Source organism: Pituophis catenifer, unplaced genomic scaffold (assembly GCF_029215685.1).
Source record: "Pituophis catenifer annectens isolate HBS135680 unplaced genomic scaffold, rPitCat1.0.hap2 SCAF_3, whole genome shotgun sequence".
NCBI lineage: Eukaryota > Metazoa > Chordata > Lepidosauria > Squamata > Colubridae > Pituophis > Pituophis catenifer.
In genome coordinates, this window is record NW_027256883.1 from 50,229,367 (window position 1) to 50,245,209 (window position 15,843).

At 37.4% G+C, this 15,843-nt stretch overlaps 1 protein-coding gene across 1 annotated transcript in view; it reads right to left on the reverse strand.

The window, feature by feature from the left end:
- The window catches only part of COLEC12 (collectin subfamily member 12), a 94,767-nt gene extending 88,318 nt beyond the window's left edge, over nt 1–6,449 (reverse strand). Inside the window, exon 1 of the mRNA XM_070940989.1 lies at nt 6,322–6,449. Coding sequence (XP_070797090.1) covers nt 6,322–6,449 — 128 coding nt within the window. The remainder of the gene's footprint in view (nt 1–6,321) is intronic.
- Nucleotides 6,450–15,843: the final 9,394 nt, after the last annotated feature.

The window sequence follows — 15,843 nt, forward strand, 5'->3', positions numbered from 1 at the left end:
GGTGTACAGTGAGAAATGTCCCAATTCAGCTCTGACGGCTGCAGCTGAAGTGGAATTGTTTACCCCAAGCATCCTCCTTAACAAATTATTTTGAGTTCTCTCTAATATGGGGGCCTCTGTAAGACCCCAAATTTCAGCACCATAGAGCATGATCGGAACGAGTTTAGCCTGAAAGACTTTACGAAGAGGTAAAATGGAGGTTGGTTGGATTTGTTTACTTAATTTGGATACAAGGCTTGCTCCTGCTCTGACCTTTTGAGAAAGGTATTGATGATGCGGAGTCCAACCTCCTGCACTGGAAAAAACAATTCCAAGATAAGTATATTGGGTAACTTGCTCAATTTTTGTGACATTAATCTGCCAATTGTGCTTTTTATTCTTATTGCCAAAGACTAAAACTTTTGATTTAGCTACATTTATAGACAAGTGGTTTGCAGTATAGTAACGTGTGAGCTTGTCAAGAAGTCTCCTCATTCCTATTTGGGTTCTAGAAAACAACACTAAGTCATCGGCATACATTAATACGTTAATAAATCTAGAGCCTATTTGGGGGCTGTGACATAATTAAGACCTGTGGTGGTGCAATGGTTAGTGTGCAATACTGCAGGCTACTTCTGCTGCCTGCTGGCTGCCTGCAATTTGGCAGTTCGAATCTCACCAGGCTCAAGGTTGACCCAGCCTTCCATCCTTCTGAGGTGGGTAAAATGAGGACCCAGATTGTTGGGGTAAACCGCTAGAGAGGGCTGTGAAGCGGTATATAAGTCTAAGTGCTATTGCTATTGACAACTTACAAGTTTTTTTCAAGCTCTACACAAGCCTCACCTGAAACTTTTTTAAGAACTTGCACATCATCCTAGCAACCATTTGTCAATGGACAATCCCTCTCAAATGGAAGCCAACATGTCCTCAAAATTCCACATCTCCAACACCCCCAAAGGTTGGAGCCCTTAAATTTGATAATGGCAAAGTCAACATAAGATGAGTAGAGAGAAAAATCTTAGAGGAGTTAATAAGAACGAGATTCCCAAAGCTCTTTAGTAATCCAGCTAGGGGTCTCCAGATTTTATTGTTTTCAGTTTAATCTCTCTGATCAACCTATCCATGTGTGCTCTAGTAAATGTACACACATAGAGTCTGCATCATCAGTTTCATAAATACAAAGGGATGCTGAATTCAAATATATTGACTCCAACTTGAAAGTTTATTCATTAGTCAGGGACAGGTTGCATCCTCTGACTCCTAAAAATAACATTAAGTCAAGGGGAAACATAAGTGCATCTGTTCATATCACTAAAGGAACAACACAGAGAACTTTCTTAATCTTTCTTTGGTAGATACTCAGCCCCTTTTGGGCCTGGAAAGCTAAAAGAAAGCTAAAAGAAAGCATATTGTGGCCTCTTTTGGCGAAGAAACCAAGAGCCCCCAACAAGAGCAATTCCATCTGGCTGCAAAACCATATCGTGGTAGTTGATAATTCACTGTTTCACTGCTCTCTAAAGCTGCCTTTTCTTTGCAGATCTTTGTTTTTTTAGTTATTAAAACTCAAGACCAAGCTAGTTTATTTTTTAAATTTGAGTCAGTAGTAATTATCTAAATGCTGTGATAAAATTGTAGCCAATAACATTAAAAATGTTTTTGTGTCCATTTAATCACAACTATATTTTTGCTTTCATTTAGTAAACATGAAACAGCTGTATTTTTTGCCATATAATGTTTACATTTCTAAGAATTTATCCTGTATTACATAGTAGTTTTATAGTCTCTGCTGATATATTTCATTAATAAATTTACATGATAATGCAACAAACTTAGATTTCAGATTCTTTTCCACTATAATCATTTGGCTTCAGTTGGCAACCATTTGTAAAATCACTATATTGTGTTGTATAATTTTTTTCCACCTAAATGATAGGAAATGTTTATCTCAGACCATGGCTTAACAGTGGTGAGACTTCTGAGTAGGAAAATGAAAATCATGTTTTTTCACTCATGAGAATTTTCTCATCGTTTCCCTTTTTTTTGGTCAGGCATTTATGCAATAGCTGAGGAAAAAGTTGAAATTTGGAAAAGAAGTTGATTTTTTCAAGAATGAAAGTTTTCACTATGAAATATAATGGCAGAAGGAAAGGAGTATTCTTCATCAATGCAACTTTGCCCAATTTTGGAGGATATAAATGTAATGAAAAACTTACAAATAGATTTATCTTATCACAATTTATCTTTATTGTCATCCCATGTATTTGAACATCAGGCATTCTTGACAGGTTATTTTGTCACATAATATTGACCTTCAAATAACGAAAAATATAATATCCTTTTTACATATATGTACCAATTTCATTATTTTGATAGTTTAGAGTTCTCCATTAAAAGCAGCGGTGAAATGCTCCCGGTTCGGACCGGATTGCCCGATCCAGTAGTGATGGAGGTGGGTGGTTCAGAGAACCGGTAGCAAAAATCCCTGCCCCTCCCCCCCCATTGCCCAGCTGAGCCACGCAATCATCAGAGGCTTTTTTTTTAATTTTTAAAAGCATTTTTTTCTACAACTTCTTTGGCCGAAAACACACTTTTAAAAGTAAAAAAAAAAAGCCTCTGATGATTGCGCAGCTCAGCTGGGATCATCAGAGGCTTTTAAAAGCATATTTTCTACAACCTTTTCGTCTGAAGAGGTTATAGAAAAAATGTTTTTAAAAGGAAAAAAAATCTCTGCCGATCAGGCAAGTCAGCTGGGATCGTCAGAGGCTTTAAAAAAAAAAAAGAAAGCCTCTGCTGATCAGGCAAGTCAGCTGGGATCATCAGAGGCTTTAAAAGCATTTTTTTTACAACCTCTTCAGCCGAAGAGATTGTAGAAAAAATGGTTTTAAAAGTTAAAAAAAAAAGTTGGCCATGCCCACTCAGTCATATTTACCACCCACTGACCAAGCCACGCCCACAGAACCAGTAGTAACAAATTTTACATTTCATCACTGATAAAAAGGTATGCTTGATTAGTTTTAATCTAAGGCAGGGGTGTCAAACTCAAGGTCCGGGGACTGAATCCACCCCTGCCCCCTGAAGGTCAAACATAACCCTGATGTGACCCTTAATGAAATCGAGTTTGACACCCCTGATCTAAGGCTTAAACTCTGCTAAATTTAAAAGAATCCAAGAACAAAGAGAGGGTACCGGGAGAGATAACCAAATTAGCTAAATTAGGATGCAATATTATGAAATAATTATATTCATTTTGGCACCATAGATCATTTTCATAATACTTGATTAACCAGTTCATTTGAAATTTTCACTGAAGGATGTTTTCATAAAGTCCTAATTTTAAAATTGTATTAATATTATTCTGGGTTTCTTGGAAAACATTCCAAAATTATTGGAAATGTTTAATGCAACAAGACATTAATTGTGAATCCTGAAAGAAATGGGGAACACTACTGTAGTTAGCAAAAATCTCAAATTCTAAAAATTAAAATAGCAATAGGACCTAGACTTATGTACCACTCCACTCTACTTTATAGCAGTCGCTGAGCAGTTTACAATGTCAGCATATTGCCCCTAACAATCTGGGTCCACATTTTACTGAGCTTGGAAGGATGGAAGGCTGAGACAACCTTCAGCTGGTCAGGATCAAACTCTTGGCAGTGGGCAGAATTAGCATAAAATTTGATCAATTTAATCAAATTTTCTGATTTGATTAAAATGTATCTGATTAAATTGCTCAAGAGTGAAATATCTTACCAGTGCTGCTATTTTACTCACACCTACATATAACTGAATTGAAATTGACTAAGTGTGGTACCTTTAAACAAGCCTGTATAAACCTAAGTTAACACAGCAATTATTTCAGGCAGAGAGTAACACTTTCCCTTAACAACTGATCTGTCTGCAAGTGGCATCTCATTTCAGTTATCATGTATGCAAGCTACATAAAAGAATAATACCAATCACTGAGCAATTTTTTTATCATGTGAAGATCCACCATGATCTACATTATATACAAATGCATGAATCAAGTAAAATTCTTGCTGGTATTACTGTTTAGCATTTGGAATAAAAAACAAAAAGATAACATTTCACCCCTTCTTTATTCCCAAATAAGGCCCTGCAAAAAAGAGCTTAACCTTCACTTTTTATGAAAATAGCTCAGTTATTTACTAAGTTATTTACTAAGCAAACATGCAATGTTTTTCATTTGCTAATGTCATCACATTGATCTTGGTAAGAGCCTGAAAAATAAATATGAGCCCCCGGTGGTTTTACTGATAAAAATAATGTTAATTTCTAATTATCTTAAGCATTATGATAATTATTATGTCCTCATTACCAGATGATATTCAAAACTTACTTTCATGTGTGTGGGCTTAGTTGAACTAAATACTATTCCCTATAGGCTGCTTCTCTGGCAAAAAACAAAACAAAACAATGACTATACTGAACAGTGTTTTTATTGGTCTCTGGAAAAAACAATCACTGTTCCTGCCTTCTTGGCATCAACAGCCCCATACTACACTTCAAACAGCATGCTAGGATTCAGTCAGTTTCCCTCACATCCATCCATGTGCGTGTTTATCCACATAGCTCCTAAGATTATTTCTGAAAATCTACACTTGAAAGCTCAACAACTATTTCCTGTATCCGTGAAAACATTCGATCCCAGGGTGTACAGAGATTTTTGCTTACTCTGCAGATTACTTGGAGTACTATTACTTTCATTAATGAAATGTACATTGTAACATATCTTTTTTATTAAGGTCCAAAATGTGCCAAAGAGAAGATTCATCGGCGAAGTTGAATGACACAAGCAATGGGACCTGAAACTCTTTCCCCTTAACGTGTGATTCAAAAACTGGTGGGGAAAAGCTGAGGTGTAAACTAGAGCTTTCAGTATATGCAATGCACAGCAAAGGCCAAATATTTTTCCAGTCTATAGATCTTGAGGGAAAAAATGCCAAATATATTTCATAAGGCAGTTAAGCCTCTACTGGAATCTAATCACTGCCAGATGTCTAGAAGAACATCACGAAATGCTGGCAACCCCCCACTGGTCTCTCCCAAAACTGCAGAGGCAAGTTTTAAAACATTTTTTTAGATAAGTGGCCAAGAAATATGTGCTACAGAAAGCAGAAATCGAGCGGGTGAACACTTTGCACCCCTGGACAGTCTTTTTTTTAATTTAAAAAACAAACCCCAAAGAGGGGTCTCTAAACAACTTACAAGAAGCTGAACCTGGGTTTTTCTTTAAGAACAAATGGCAGCTTTCATCCTTAATGACTAGCAATCCACCCAGCTTCAGTTTCTCTCACAAAACACAAACCCTCTTGCAAAAATATTTGCTTTCACAAGAAGCCCATATTCACTGCTGACAAGCCTCCTGCTCTTTCACAGCCGCCCAGCAATTTCCAATACCTACTTTCTGAAATAGCCACCCACTCATGGGCTTACCTTTCATGTTGGCACACCAGGCGGTCACATAGAAAACTCAGATGCTGGAGGAATTTGCTGCTGTTAACACAAAACTCCTTATTGGATTTCCATGCCGGGTGCCCGGGATCTTCTGATCAGGAGCAAGGATGGATGAATGGATGGATGGAACTCTTGACCTCTCGCTCAGCCCGTCTGAAGGAGTCCGAAGTTTACACTCTCGTGACTGGCCTAAGCTCAGACGACCAGCCTCTGCTGCCCCTCCTCTCTGCTCAGTTTTGGAAAGGAGAGAAAGCTTTTGGCTCCACAGTTCCCCCCCCGCAACCCCCCTTTCCCCCCGCCTCTTTCACGAGCTGGACTGTAAAGTAAGGCAAAGAAGAGACTGTAATAATAAACCTCCAGCGAAGTTTGAATGAGGAGTAGAAACTTCTTCCCTCTTCTCCTAAATCAGCCTCCCAAAAGCTCCAGATTGTCCTGAAAAATTCCTGCACAATCAGCTGCCTTCCCTCTCTTCTTCCCTTCCTTTCCTTTCCCTTCCCTGTGAAGTTGACTCTTCTCGGACAGAGAGCTCTTAAATGTGAAGCCAAAATGTTTTGGCAGAGACCTAGGTGTGTAGGCTCTCCATAGAGGCAAAACACTTTGAGGATGGAAAACAGAAAAGCTCAGCAGCCTCAGCTCGACATTTCAAGCCTTCCAAAATCTGGTCCCCTTCCCAGGATGCAGAAATCTCTGTTGAAGAGGGCTGTTTGTTCTAAAAGAAGATAAATAATCACCAATAACACATGCAGTTTCATTCTGGTTAAATCAATAGTTGTGCTGTCCCGAATTTTGTGCACCAGAGTAGGTTTTGACTTTGGAATATTCCAGTTTCTTCCAGAACATTCCATTTTCTTCCTGGAACAGACCCACCGAGATTCCGAGTGTGGCTTGTGAGTTTCCAGACCTTTATCATTAGGAACAGAAAGGAGTCTACAGAACTTCCTGTTCCAGACACATGAACCATTTTCAGAAAGCTTGGTTTGCCTTGCCTGTACCATTATGCATATCCCTAATGAACACACTACCCTTACAAGAAAACATGGTTGGCTTGTGTGTGGTTTGCTGTGTTTTGAAAACCCAGGTAATTGGGATAAACCTGTACAGAGTTTTAAGTCCATTCTGCACTATATCATCATAGTTTGACTACTATAAAACTTGAAATAGTGGACTCTAGAGCAAATAACAAATAATGACTGCCTACAGAATAAGGAATAAGATTAAAACAATAAATTTAAATTTAAAAAAAAAGAATAAGGGGTAAGGAAAGACTCTCAGTCTTATTTCACCAAAGTGGGAGATAAAATAAGTAATGGGCACCTTCTTCCCCACACCTGACTCATATCCTTTGTTTATGTTGGGTACAGTATATTTCTCTGGATGCATGAAAAAAACCCTAAAATACTCGTTTCACCATTATTTCAACTACACATAGCTTGTATTTAGTGACCACAATTGAAACCTGCAGCTTGGTTGTTAAGCAAAATGGTCGCTAAGTGAAACCTGTGCTTATGTTCTTATTTCACCTTTCCTTTGCTTTACAAACCTTCAAAGGCCGTAAATGAAAAGATTGGTCACAATGTTATTTTTGTATAACAGTTGTTTAATATGGATCTAGTCGTAACTGTGAATAGTCCCTAAACAAGGCAGTTGATAAACATGGATTAGCTGTACATCCTTGCTGACTGAAAATTACTTAATTCTACTTGCTTAATTCTATCCTGTCATATTATCTACGCAGTCTGAGACATTATGAGCTGATCTCACACTGAAATAGACCTTCCCTGTGGAACTGACCTCTATGAGACAAAAAAGTCAAGATGGTGGCCATGACCATGAAATTAAAGCCCACCCCCTTTTTACATGCAGGATGCTGCAGGCACCTCTCTACCTGAAATGAGAGACAAATTCCTTCAAAATACATGTTTTGTTGGAGCCAAATATGTGAGCCTTAGAGTGCTTCTCAGAGCAGGACAAAGCTGTTCCATTTTTCTGTGTCTCTCTCTCGAGTCTCTTCTACAGGATCAAAAAATACTCTGGTACAGTCTTCTTCAATCTTTTGCCTTGCAAACAATCCCCCAAAACTCTTAGTTCCCATAACTCATTGTCTGGTTATGCTGGCTGGAATTAAGAGGTCTGTAATCAATCATTTCTGGAGAGCATTAGAATGAAGAAAATGGTGACTATAAGTACATGGATACATGTACATGCACAGACAGACAGACAGACAGACAGACAGACAGACAGACTCACAAACAGTTTAGTCAACTCTTCTTTAATTGGTAGACTGTATTGGAGCCCCTTCCCCCCCACCCCAAATACCAGAATTAAATCCAGTATTTTGTTTTAATTTTTTTCTTTTTTATGTACCCTAAGGATGTCATATCGAATTAATACACTTGTGAGTGCATATTTGTTTAATAAGGATACAGTATTTTAGAGCTTTAAAAACTTTTAAAATGTAAGAATCAAGCCCTTAATAATTTACCGATAGGCCCTTTATATCTTTCTCAACCCCCCCAAAAAATATAAATAAAATGCTCATGTTCTACATGCAACCTAAAAAAAACCAGAAGTAGATGTTCTCTAGAATGTTGGAATCCAATTCCTACAGCCCAGAAATGTTTGCTGAAACTAATGGGAATTGAATCCAAAACATCTGGAGAATTTCCAGTTGTGTATCCCTGAGGTAAGCAGAAAAGGTTCTGCAGCTTGTTCATGGTCTCTAATGTATTCATATGCTATATTGGTCTTTCAATTTCAGTTGTTCTTTTCTGGAATTTGGGGGCCATCCTAAGGTATAATGTCAACATTTCATATGATATATTCTTTTAAATTCCAAATTCCTTTATTCTCATATTGAATCTTTTGTGCAGTTTATTTTAAGACCTGCCATAGTGTCATGCTATATACATGGCTTCCAAGCTTGGTTCACTCTGATTGTAAATTTGTTTTTTTTTAAATCTAGAATCCATTCCATTGCGAAAACATGTGCTTTAATGAAGTTTTATTGTGGTTGCATGTCCAATAACATGATGATTTACACATTCCTTTTTCTGGAATATTTAAAACTTGGGCATTTCTACATTTACACAATACTTCTAATACTGTGAAATCGTCCACTTTGTCTCTTCTGTTGATCTCAAAATGCAGAACACACAGAAAATACTTTAAGAATTAATGTGATAAGCTTCTATCCTAATAAACCGTGATCTAATTATCTGGTATTCTGAGGTTTTCCTGGAAACTGTGATCCTGGGGTTGCTGAGCAAGTAAATGCCAATCTATTGGCTATTTGGTATTCCTGTACCAGATTTACAACAATTCTTGTTTGGCCTTCTCATTTTCGAATGCTGTTGTTTGCACTCTATTTCCAAAGTCATTTGCCAAGAAAATAGAAAATAAAAAAACTAGCTGCTCTAGAGAAAAATTAAACAGAGTTTCAAGTAAATATCCTGTAGAATTGTTACTATAAAATTTTTCAAGAAATCGCAAGGAATTGTGTTACAAAATGTATAGAACTTATTGCACATTAAATATGGCACAGAAAGACTACTTTCATGTTAAATACTCAGGGGACTGGGAGGAACAGAAATAATGACTTAAAAATCTTTAGAGAATTGGTGATTATGCAAACTAACGATGACGAACTCATTTTCTCATAAACTGTCAGAAGTTTTAGTGTTATAAGTAATATTGCTAAAGAATAATTATGTTATTGAGGATCACCAAAAACAGAGATTTGCCAATGATTTCAAATAGCCTTGGATGAAGTATTTGTTGATAACATTTACAGCTGACTGTTGGGAAACTTAATGATAACATAACCCAGAGCTTGTAGCACTTGCTCTGAAAAATAAAAGCTTAAAAAGAGAGGGATTTTTACAATTAAGACTTTAAAACATATTTGAATATATTGTTTTATTCATGAGGTTATAAGAGTAACAAGATCAATCATCAGCACAAATAGGTTAACTTTTATTAATAGAAACTATCTCCAATGCAGGCAAGTCATAATTATTATATATCATATGACCGAGGGGTGGGTTCTATTTACCTTTACTACAGGTTTGCAACGAGGCTGCACGCACATGCACAGAAGCATTCTGATGACGTCGGGGTCGGTGGGCGGAGGCTCCCGCTGATTTTACTACCGGTCCAAAACTGTGGTTGTACGTTGAGGACTACCTGTACTGTACCGGTTTTGTGTGATCATGTCAGATTTTTCCTACTATATAATTGAAGCAAGAAGAAATGGGGCATGACACACCCAAAAATGGCACAGTGAAAGTTGTGTGTGTATGCATGCATGCGCACATGTGTTCATGCACATGTGTGTGCATGTGCTTCTCTTTATCATTGCTGAATCTATACATCCATCCAAAAACATGCTTTATGATAGTGGCATCTATAACAAGTCAGAGTGCCATCGAAATGACAATAAGTGCATGACTATATTGTTATGCTAGGATGCAAATCGTGGCATTTGCATGATGATGGCATCACGCAGATGCTGTACAAAAATAATAGAATATATGCTATATATATTCTATATATATAAAGCACTGTTATTAACATCAGCTGCCTGCAATTACTGCAAGTTCAAATCTCACCAGGCTCAAGGTTGACTCAGCCTTCCATCCTTTCTAAGGTAGGTGAAATGAGGACCCAGATTGTGGGGGCAATAAGCTGACTTTGTATAAATATAAAAAGTATGAAGGCTATTGCTTAACGCATTGTAAGCCGCCGTGAGTCTTCGGAGAAGGGCGGCATATAAATCAAATTTTTAAAAAATTGTAAAAAGGTTCTTTGAGAATTCTATCATATAGAAACTTGATAGATATTTAAAGCAAGCTGCTGAAATAATCAGGAGGTGAAATCACAGAGAATGAAGTTTCAGTCTGCTTCTGATGTTTGGAGATCCTTTGTAGCAGCTCTGTTTTCAGTCTTGCTTCAGAAGGATGGAATAGCTTCTTCCAGCCTTCGAAATATTTTCTCTGCTGTTTTTCACTGAAAGAGAAACATATTTTTTTTAAAAAAACAACACTGGTCAGACAGACTTTTGTCTTCAGCTCCAATTTCAGTGGGCAGGCAGAACTCTACAAGAAACAATAATAAATAAGTTTTGAGACTGATTATCATTCCTTTCATCTGTTACAAAGATGTTCTGCATCAATCTGAATTTAATATTGGGGACTATGAGATAGGAGAGATGATACAGGATGACAATGTTCTAGGAAGAGTAAAAGTCTAATCTACTTTGAATTGTTCTGGATTTAATTTTACTAAAACTCACAATTCATTGAGTAGATGTGATTTCGTGGTCAGCTTTACCACTTTCTTATAATGAGGAGCCGGAAAGCATTCAAGCATTTTGCAAACTGTTTAAAGAGAGAACTGATCACATGATGTTTCTGTCAATATCTCTGTAATTTATGTAAATTACTGTTTTCCAAAATTCTGAGGCTTTGATGTTTGGTTTTCCTGGCAATGATAACTGCTTTAATAAGTATTTCTTTTTCTCTTCTTTGACCATGATTATTTTGGAGAGGCTTCAAAAAGAGCTGACATTTAAAAAATAAAATAAGTTGGGGGGGAAAATGCTCATACTAAAACTAACCGGATTGGAGTGGAAGTAGTGAACAATTATTTAGCATTAAATTCAAAGGGGAACTCAAATTTAGATATTTGCAATAGTTTGTTTGTTTAACTTAACTCTTTGAAATCTATAGATTCTTCTTTTTGGCCTCTTCACTCTTTTGCTTTTGTATTTCTGAACTATGACTGTTTGTATTTGTATATGCTGATCTAATGAAGTCTTACTGCTTACTTACTGCTATTAATACAAGCTGCCATTTTCTGGGCTTCTCTGCATAGATAATTTTCCATATTGAGGCCTGAGGGTTATATTAATGGATTTTTTTTTTGTCATAGTGTAATGCTTAAATATGGTGAGTATTTGGTCAAATTGACTACATCTGGATGTATCTAGACCAGGCATGTCCAACTTGTGGCCCATGTCCAACCTATGACAGCTAATAACACAGCCCCACAAGATCATAATAAAAATATAAAAAATATAGGAAGTTTGCTATATAACTATAATTATATATTTTATAGGCAGCCCAAGACAATTCTTCTTCACTCAGTGCAGCTCAGGAAAATCAAACTGTCAGACACACCTGATCTAGACAGCTTTGTGAGCTAAAAAGGATGGCTTTTCCAGGTTGTCTTCAGATATCTTTAAGACGCAACAAGATGGTAGACAGACAGACAGTGATTTTCACATTGTAAAAAGCTTTTTCACTCAGAAACCTGTCTGATAAGTCAATGAGAACTAGAAGGGATCCTGTTGCTTACTCCTTTTTGTGCATGGGCAACTTTAAGCTTCTGTGTGTGTGACTTTGAGTCAGTGTTTATTCCTGGCAATTACCTAGATTACACCTTAGAATTTCCTTGGCAAGATTTTCCAAAGTGGTCTGCCCTTGCCTTCTTCTAGGGCTGAGAGAGAGCAACTGGGTTGAGCTGCGTTTTTGCCTAAAGTAGGAATAGAACTCACAGTCTTCTGGTTTCTAGCCTGATGCCTGAATACCATATCAAAATGGCTCTGAATCTTAATCATAACTTAAAACAATGTGAATGGAAGCTTTGAGTCCAAGTTAAACTGCTTATTTTGACAATCGCTCTTGGCAATCTCCATATAGACTACAGATCTGCCTCTAGATTTTGTGGGTTTTCATTTCAGTACCTGTGTTATAAATACCAATGTGGTCTTAAACAAAATCTCATATCTCATCTACGGTATGGTACAACTTTTATACTGCACTGAAGTAAAAAGGAAACCAACTCTTGAAACTATTTTATAATACTGTATCTTTAATTTTATAACAGATGAAATTTCAATATAGCATGATAATGAAATCATTTTTATCTGTTGTTTTAGAAAAGCAATGCAGTATGCTTTATTTTTGTGTATGTGGATATGCATGTTGATTTGTATACATATTTTAAATCTAGCCTCAGAAAATTAGTCATATTTATTCAAATGCTTAGAGACACAAAGCCTCACAAAGAGCATTTTACATATTGGCTTGTGCTTTTCTTACTTCATTAGCATATCACTGGTTTGCATGTGTGTGGGCAAAGAGGATCAAGAGTCAAGAAAATTCATTAAATTCTGTGACCAGAAACCTCACTGTAAATTTTGGCTAAAAGAACAAATGGACCAAATTCTTTTGCATTTTCAATCTCTATAACTTGCTTTTGACTTAACTTTTTTTTATTTATTCTGGCTTTTGTTATGTATGACCCCATGAAAGATACAAGGAGTAAAACTATTCTAACAGTCTGACCTTATCTTCAGAATATACCAGATGAATGATGATGGGATCATTCTTAAACGCTCTTGTGACACCACCAGTAGTCACAAGATTTACGTAGGCAAAGTGATAGTCTTCTATCACATTGAATTATGCATGAATGATATTGGTTACAGTAAAATTGTAGAAAACCTGAGTAATAGGTAGTATAGTTAGAATCCGGTGTCATTGATTGGCCCCTGGCAGCGCATCACTGGCTATAATATCATGGCATTTTTGTGAAAGAGTTAAAACATTCTCCTAAATAGTATTTCAGCAAAATGCAATCAGTTTATAGGAGCATATGAAATACTGATGCACAGAATTTATATTTCCAGATAGATGCCCTAGATCAGGGGTGTCAAACTTGTGGCCCGCAGGCTGGATGCGTCACACGCAGTCCATGCCCACCCCAGTTCCGCGAAGAAGAAAAATGTCACGATACATCACGTGATGGCAACATGAAGCCGTGAGTTTGACACACGTGCCCTAGATCAACATCACTCACTCACCAAATGCCTTTTAAAAAGAATCTCTACACAACAGGAGTACAGACATCCAATACAAACCTTAATGATATCATGAACACCATGCCATCATTGCACAAATGTTGTGAATTATGTGACTAATGCAAATTGCATCATTTGCATAATAATGTCACCACGAACAGGAAGTCACTTGCTCCCACTGGTCTCTGGACCCCATGTACATCTATAAACAGAAATTCTGAACTTCCTTCTCCATTATTCCTCAAGAAAAGAGTTAAGCTTTGGATAGGTTTTTTTATCTATTCAAGTTATGGGGAGGTAATGTCAATTACAATATTTTGAAATAAATCTATATACAGTATAGTTCAAGTAAACTGATTGCATGTTTATAAAAATCAATCAATATTATTTTAAAAATCTATGTAGATAACATACAGTGGTCTGAATGGGACATATCAGTGGAGATTAAAAAGGCTGGGTTCTAGACTAACATCAGAAAGACTCCATTTAGCAGCTTCTTTCCAACGAGAACTCCAAAGTGGAGGATATAAGCTATCACTGAAATGTCTCTCTTCAGTTTTTCATTGCATTTCAGATGGCAGAAAAATTTGGAGAAGAGCTTTTCATTAAGATTTTAAAACATGGGCAGACTCATAAGAGGAAAGATACAACATTGAAGGTACAACATATTTCATCTGCATTTGTTTTAACAACATATACTTCCTCTTGATGCTCCCTCAGACTTAATGTGTGTGTGGTGAACTATAGAAAATTTTCCTGTTAGAAACTTAAATTGCAAAATTTTTCCCTTGAAGAAACAAATGTTAGTATCTGATCCTTAAACAGAAATCTAAAAACAAGACTTCTGTATTGGATTTGCAAATATAATTTAATTATTAATATTTGCAACATTGGCATCCTTCAGTCTCAAGAGACTATGGTATCGTGCTCTGGAAAGAGGTCCTAAAACAGCATCTAGTGTGACTAAAAAGGCTAATTCAAGAGTGGCAATCCCTTCCACACTGAGGGCGGATACATTCTGTCCCCTGCCCAGCCCCCAGATTTTGCTGGTTCCGAGACTGCCTCTTTGCCTCAGCCTGCCGAACAAGTGTCTCTTCGAATTGGAGAAGGCCATGCTGCGTCTTTAGCCTCCAAGCTGAACGATCGGAGGTCAAGGTTTCCCAGTTGTTAATGTCCATTCCCAGGCCTTTAGTTCCCTCTTGCAGATATCCTTAAATTGCAGCTGTGGTCTGCGAGCTTATTTTGCAAGCTTTCCAGCATAATCTACAGTTTTGCTATGTTGTTATTCATATTATATTAGTCCCACAGGGTGAATGTTACCTAAAATCCTTTCACCACTTCAACTGAAGTATAGAAAAGGCCAGGATATCAGTATCAAGGAATTAATAAAATCAATTAATTAATATTACAAAGCTGATTAAAAATGTAACTTTCATTTTTTTTGAATTTTTTGAATTCTTGTAAAAAATATGTTAATAAGAACCTTTCATGGCAATGTTCAACACAACAAAAATGTAATTGATTTTTTTTTAACATTTGGGTGGACATAACTAATTCATCAATTTTTCAAATACCTATTTCAGTGTTTTGAGATTACAAAAAGTTGCTACCTATCTTAGTCTTATTTTTAAAGAAAAGAGTTTCAACTATTCTTAGTTGAAACTCTCAGGAATGGCAAGACTGATGTTCCCAGAAATACCAGCCAGAATGGCCTTAGTTGGCAATGTTGGAAGTTATGGTTCCAAATGATAGGAGGGGACTAGGTTGGAGAAACCTATCTTAAGGTTTTGCAGCACCAGTTGTATTTGGATGCCAAGAAATGGCAGCTAGAGAATGGAGAGACAAGCTGTTGTTGTGGTCTGCCGGCAGCCTGCGGAGCTGGGAGCAGAGTCGGACAGTGAGGAGTCTGGGGAGGAACATGGGCCAGTCCTGGAGTCTGGGGAAGGCTCGGATGAGGGCTCTGCATCGGAGGCAGAGATGGGACCAGGACGTTCTGGGAGTTATGTGCTGACTACGAAGCCTCCAAAGTCTGACGTCAGCGAGGCAGACGAACGGGGAGCCTGTTCCCAGTATGTGCATGCGCAGAGCTGCCAGAAGGCAAGAACAAAAGAGGCGACTTGGGAGTAAGGCTTGGAGATGATTGGCCCCTCCTATAAGACATAAAGGAGGAGCAAAGGCACGTGAGCCTTTGCAGAAAGCAACTTTGTTCGTGCTGGTCGGTTTAAATTCTGAAGCTCTGTTTTGACTCTGTGTTTTGTGTGGCCTTGCAAAGCTAATTGCCAATTAGGTCTTTGGCAGCATGTCAAGGGAGATAAAGGTAGGTGCTTATCAGCCTTATCCCAAAGGACTGTGGCAGACTTCTGTCGGACTCTTTACAAACTATTTGTGACCCATATGTGAATGAACACAATGAGAATGAACAGGCTGTGAATGAACAGAATTCACAGTCATTGAAATAAAAAAAGGGTTTTTGGGATTAATTGTATGCTTTTTACTGTCTCAGGAAGCCTAGGTCAGAACAGCTGTCT